At 66.6% G+C, this 5,570-nt stretch overlaps 2 protein-coding genes across 2 annotated transcripts in view; both read left to right on the top strand.

The window, feature by feature from the left end:
- MNEG_9127 (tRNA uridine 5-carboxymethylaminomethylmodification enzyme mnmG) overlaps positions 1 to 2,446 on the top strand; it is a gene marked incomplete at both ends in the record, with an annotated part of 4,791 nt that extends 2,345 nt beyond the window's left edge. The window contains 5 exons of the mRNA XM_014042401.1: positions 70 to 209; positions 539 to 783; positions 1,025 to 1,133; positions 1,344 to 1,710; positions 2,103 to 2,446. Of these exons, the coding sequence (XP_013897855.1) occupies positions 70 to 209; positions 539 to 783; positions 1,025 to 1,133; positions 1,344 to 1,710; positions 2,103 to 2,446 (1,205 nt within the window). The remainder of the gene's footprint in view (positions 1 to 69; positions 210 to 538; positions 784 to 1,024; positions 1,134 to 1,343; positions 1,711 to 2,102) is intronic.
- Positions 2,447 to 3,644: 1,198 nt separating this feature from the next.
- MNEG_9128 (hypothetical protein) lies at positions 3,645 to 3,810 on the top strand (the record flags this gene model as incomplete). The annotated part of the gene is made up of 1 exon (XM_014042402.1): positions 3,645 to 3,810. A coding segment is annotated over one exon (166 nt), but the record flags the coding sequence as incomplete, so codon positions are not given.
- Positions 3,811 to 5,570: the final 1,760 nt, after the last annotated feature.

The following is a 5,570-nucleotide window of genomic DNA, read 5'->3' on the forward strand; positions in this document are numbered from 1 at the left end:
TTACAACACCCCATCCCCACCCCCGCCTCTCGTCCCCACCTCATCCCAAACAAACAAAACTATCATTAGAGCTCTACGTGCAGGGCTTCTCCACGGGCCTGCCCGAGCGCCTGCAGCTGGCGCTGCTGCGCACCCTGCCCGGTCTGGAGGGCGTGAAGATGCTGCGGCCCGCATACGCGGTCGAGTACGACTACATCCCCGCGCACCAGGTGATCCCCTTATGTTCAAAAAAACACAATTAGGAAGTCACCAATCGATAATTAACGGGAAATATCGGGCCTGAGGATCGAGCGCGTAGTCTGGGCGGGCGCCCAGGTGGCGGCGGCCGTCAACCAGCGTTTCTAGGGCTTGCGGTCGCGGCCATGCGTTAGCGGCGCCGGAGCCGCGCCGAGCGGTGGGCATGTCTGTGATTGTTGGCTGCGCACGGCTCACCTGCCGTCGTGCACGCCTGCTCGCTCCCAGTTCCATCCCGCTGACTGTTGAACTCCTCGATCGTTCCCTGCCTCACCCTCTAAATCAATGGACAATCGACCGCCAGTGCCACGCGACCCTGGAGACCAAGTCGATCCGCGGCCTCTTCCTGGCCGGCCAGCTCAACGGCACCACCGGCTACGAGGAGGCCGCCTCCCAGGGCCTCATCGCCGGCCTCAACGCGGCGCGGCGCGCGGCGGGTGACGCCCCGGTGACGCTGGCGCGGGAGAGCAGTTACATCGGCACGCTGCTGGACGACCTGGTGACTAAGGACCTGCGGGAGCCGTACCGCATGCTCACCAGCCGCAGCGAGTGAGTGGGGCGCAAGCGCACGACGGAATCGTCGCCGCGGCAGCGTGCTCGCGCATGCACGGGGCGGTTCATTCATTCGAGGGATGTTGGCAAGATGGGGGCTGGGACCCTCCGCATCCCGCTCGCCTAAACCTTCTAGCATGAACCCCCCCCCCATCCAGCTGCCACCTGCTTCCTTTGTCAACCCCCTGAAACCTCTCAAAAACCGCCCGCTCGGGGCTTCTCAAAATCCGCCCGCCAGGTACCGTCTGCTGCTGCGCTCCGACAATGCGGACCGCCGCCTGACGCCGCTGGGGCGGGAGCTGGGGCTGGTACCGGATAACAGGTGGCGGCTCTTCTCCGCCAAGCAGGTGGGGATGCTTTTTCTTGCCCTTTGTGCCTTCTCTCCTCCACACTGTCAGCCGGAGGGGGCCTCTGGACACGCCGTGACCAGCGCTGCAGTTGGTGTTGTCGCCGACACCCTGACGTCTGCCGTCCTATGAATCTGCAAAAGCCCGTGATCCCAACGCGCACATGCACACGCCTCGACGGGCCCCCCACGCATCGATCCGAAACCGCAGGCGCGCATCGACGAAGAGAAGGCTCGCCTCGCCACCACCCGGGTGTCCGAGGCGCACCCCGCCGCGCTCGCCGCCGCCGCCGCCAGCGGCCAGGCGGTCGTTCGGGCAGTGACTCTCGAGGAGCTCCTGCGGCGGCCGCACGTTCACTACGCGCTGCTCGCGGCCGGGGAGGCGCAGGCCGCGGCGGCAGCGGCGGCAGCAAAGGCGGAGGCGGAGGCGGGGACAGCCGGTGAGGAGGCGGCCGGCGACGAGCAGTGGCGGCAGGAGCAGGAGCGGCAGCAGGAGGAGCAGCAGCAAGAGCAGCAGCGGCGGCGGCCGCTGACGGCGGCGGAGGCGGAAGCTGTAGAGATTGACATCAAATATGCAGGTAGGAAAGGGAGCTTGCTAGTGGTCCGAATGTGGTTCTGGGCAGGCCAGATCCGATAGGCCGCAACATTGTGTTACTGTCCCGTGTGGGCAGCGCCCTTTGGGATCTCTTGCTCGCTCCCTAATCAGGGCCGCAGCACCCCACATCATTATACCAGCATGCACCAATACACCCTCACTCAAAGCCCAGCACATGCCGCCAACCCCGGGACCTTGGATCTTCATCGGACCATGCGAGGGCGCCATCAACCCATCCATGCCACGTGCTCAGCACCCCTCCCACCCATTTCGCACAAGCTTGCTTTTCAGATAAGCACTTGTCCTGTAGTTCCAATTTTTCCATTCATTGCCGTTCTGACGACAAGTTGCCTCCCCCCAAACTCGCCCCCCCAGGGTTCATCACTCGGCAGGAGAAGCAGCTCGAGTCTGTGGCGTCAAAGGCCGGGAAGGTCCTCCCCGCCGACCTGGATTACTCGTCCATCAAGACGCTCAGCATGGAAGCCAGGGAGAAGCTGGCCAAGATACGGCCGAGGGACATCGGGCAGGCCGGGCGGATCGGGGGCGTCAGCCCCGCTGACGTAACCGCCCTCCTGCTGCACCTCGAGGTGCAGCGGCGGCGCGCGGCCAACGCGGCGGCGGCCGCGGCGGCCGGTGAGAGCGGCGGCGAAGCGGCCGCGGAGGCGCGGCGCCCCGCGGGGGCGGCGGCGAGCCCGCGCGTGGCGGCGGCGCGGCATTGAGCGGGGGGCGTTTAGCAGTTGCCCTTGGTCAACGGCGTCGATGGAAGTTGGCTGGCCTGGCCAGTGCCATGTTGTGCCTTACAGATGCTGTTGTCTCGATTTCCTCGCACCACCCTGCCTTACGTTGACCCATACGTTGACCCATGGGCCCACCTTTGGGCCTGTGCCAGGCCTCTGGGACTCAACAAGTCAACCTCACTGTTTGCAGCGCTTGGCCTTAGAATGGCCGGCCCAGCGTCACTCACGCTCAGATTGGTTTGGTTGCTCTGCAGAATCCTGGCCCTGCAGCGTCTCAAGTCCAAGGCTGCGTCCCTTTCGCTGTAAGGGCATGCAACATTCACATGACAACCAGTGTATGGGGGTGAGGGTGTTGCTTGTGGCGTAAAGTGCGCTGTGCCCGGCCCAGCCTGCCTGTGAGCTGACGCGTCGCTCACTGGTCAGATGGGAGCTGCCTCCCGTGTCAGGAGCGCCTGCCCCGGCAGTGCTGCCTGTGCTTCGTTCCCTGCTGCAGCTGCAGCCCCACGCACCAGGCCTGCAGCACACGGAATGGTAAGCAAACATCGTGTCACGTCAGAGTGGTTTTGAAACTGCTGTCGCGCAGCCTGCTGGCATCCGTGGCGGGGCATGGTAGGCGCATGCCGCCCCATGCTGATGAGCTGCATCGCGTGTCTGACCGTCATCGTATCATTGGTTGCGCCTATCGATGAGTCCCTATCTTATTGACGTACCGTCATCTCTGATTTTCCTGAGTCACCGGGTGCCATGCAGCTTGCACTGACACACAGCAGATGTAGCGATGGAATGTGATATCTTTTAAGTATGGGATCCGACGGTGTCTGTTGCATGGTTACACGGAACCGCGCAAAACACCGCCAAGTGGTCTGATCTCGACAGCTGTAGAGGGCCCACCGCCACCGCCACCGCATTATCCCTTCTCATCTTTAGTAGCGTGATACGGCACAGCTGCGAGGATCGCAGCAGCCGGTGACCCCGCTGCAAGCAAACGCCGCTGGCGCGCAGCCGGTGCCGGTGTCAGCTGCCCGCGAGCACGCGCAAGGGCGGCGGGCCGCCAAATCAGCATCCAACGCCCCCACATAGCGGCAGCACCTTATTGCCGCATCCACTGAACGCCAACTTGCCAGCCAGCGCCCGCACCGACCCGCCGCCACGCCGCCTTGGCGGGCCGCAGGGCGCGCCAATGGCCGCAGCGGGCGCAGGGGCCGGCGTAGAGGCGGCGGCGGCGGCAGCAGCAGCAGAGCCGGTGGTGCTGAACTCCGCAGACCGCAGCCTGGATTGCATCGTGGCGCCCGGCGGCCTCTTCGCATCCACTCTGTCGGATGAGGGCTTCGGCTATCTCTGGAGTGGTGCGTGCGCGGGGCGCAGCGGAGGAGCCGACGATCTGAGGGCGCGCCGCGGGCCCCAGGCAGCCGCTGCCACCAGAACCCCGCAGCACCCCGCGCGAGCCGGTCATGCGCGCTCCTTTGAATGGGTCCTGCAGCTGCTGTGCGCACGTCATGTTAAAGGGGCCCCTGGACAGAGCGGCCTGGACTGCCCCATGCGCAATGCAAGCTAACGCGCCCGCTGTGCCCTGCCTTGCAACGGTGCCCTTGGGCCCCCCCTGCCCCTCATCCTTTGGGCTGCGCGCGTGCCTAACGACACACAGCGCCCCGGCAGGGATTGACTTGGTTGCCGGACCGTCTCCGCCAAGTTGTGTACTCGCCGCGCAGCCCGCCGTCGCGCATGGCCCCAATGCCCCGCCCCGCCGCACACCCAACCCCGCCGGCCGCATGCAACATCCCTCAACCCCAGGCGTCCGCGCGACACATGGCATCACCGCCGGCGCCTATTGGTTTTCCGTGCGGATCATGGAACCACTGGAGACCGACGCCCCCAACGTGGGCGACAGCGCTGACCTGTACTCGGACGATGAGTCAAAGGCGAACACCATCCACTGCGCGAGGATCGGGATCAGCCGGCTGGGGGTGGACGTGGGGGCGCTGGGAGCCACTGGAAGCTGGGGCTACGGCAGGTGCGGGGACTGGTTATGTGTGTGTGTATATGTGTGTGTGTGTGTGTGTGTCTGGGTGCTTGCGTGTGTGTGTGCGTGTTGTGTGTGTGAGGGTCAGCGAGTGCCGTGGTGCGCGGCGCGGATGCACGTGCATGTGCGCATCATCAGTGGGAGCCGACATGCTGAGCAGATGCGCCTTGCAAGGTTCCTACCCAATTTGGCTGCATCAAGGGGTCATTGTCGGGGCTGGGTCGGCTGGTGGTGGGCTTGCGGCCGCAGGCCAATGGGTCCAAGGTTGAGGGTCAAGGAGCCCTCGTTGAAGATCCCCGCAAGCAGCGGCCGCCACATACACCCAGCCGGCCCCTCGGCCTGGGGCGCGCCCCAACTTCCCCCCGACCCCAGCCCCCCAGCCCTTCTGCGCACGACCCTCCGCGCTGCCTCGCGCACAAACCCCTGCAATGCAGCGATGCGGGACCGCTGCCGCACCGCCCTGCGCCTCACAAATTTCCGCAACTCCCAACCCCCAAAATCCGCAGCACGGGCAAGAAGTCAAACGGCAACGTCTTCCGGCCCTACCCCTCCGCCCCCTCCGGTGCCAGCGGCGGCAGCAGCGGCGCCGGCGCCGCCGCCGCCAACGGCGCCGCGTGCGGCGGGCGCATGTACGGCCCCGGGGACGAGGTCGCGGTCTTCGTGGATGCGTCGCCCGCGCGGGGCACTGTGCGCATCAGCTACGCTTTGAATGGAGAGGACCTGGGTTTGGCATATGAGGCGATGCTCGGCGGCGGCGGCGGCGCCTTGTTTCCCCACCTGCTGCTTAAAAACGTGGCCGTCGGCGCGAACTTTTCCGGGGGGCGCCCGCAGCACCTGCCCGCAGGCGCGCCGTGGGACGGCGGCTGGGGCGGGTGCCGGCCGTGGGGCGAGGCGGCGGCGGCCGCGGCGGCGGGGGCCGCGGCGCAGCGGGGGCCGGTGTCGCGGCCGTTTGGGGCGTGCACTGTGCTTATGATGGTTGGGCTGCCTTGCAGCGGCAAGAGCCACGAGGCCGCGCGGCTCGTGCGGCAGTCGGCCACGGCGGGGCGCGGCGCGTGGGGCGGCGGCGGCGGCGGGGGCGCGTGGGGC

Source organism: Monoraphidium neglectum (genome assembly GCF_000611645.1).
Source record: "Monoraphidium neglectum strain SAG 48.87 unplaced genomic scaffold scaffold01828, whole genome shotgun sequence".
Classification (NCBI taxonomy): domain Eukaryota; kingdom Viridiplantae; phylum Chlorophyta; class Chlorophyceae; order Sphaeropleales; family Selenastraceae; genus Monoraphidium; species Monoraphidium neglectum.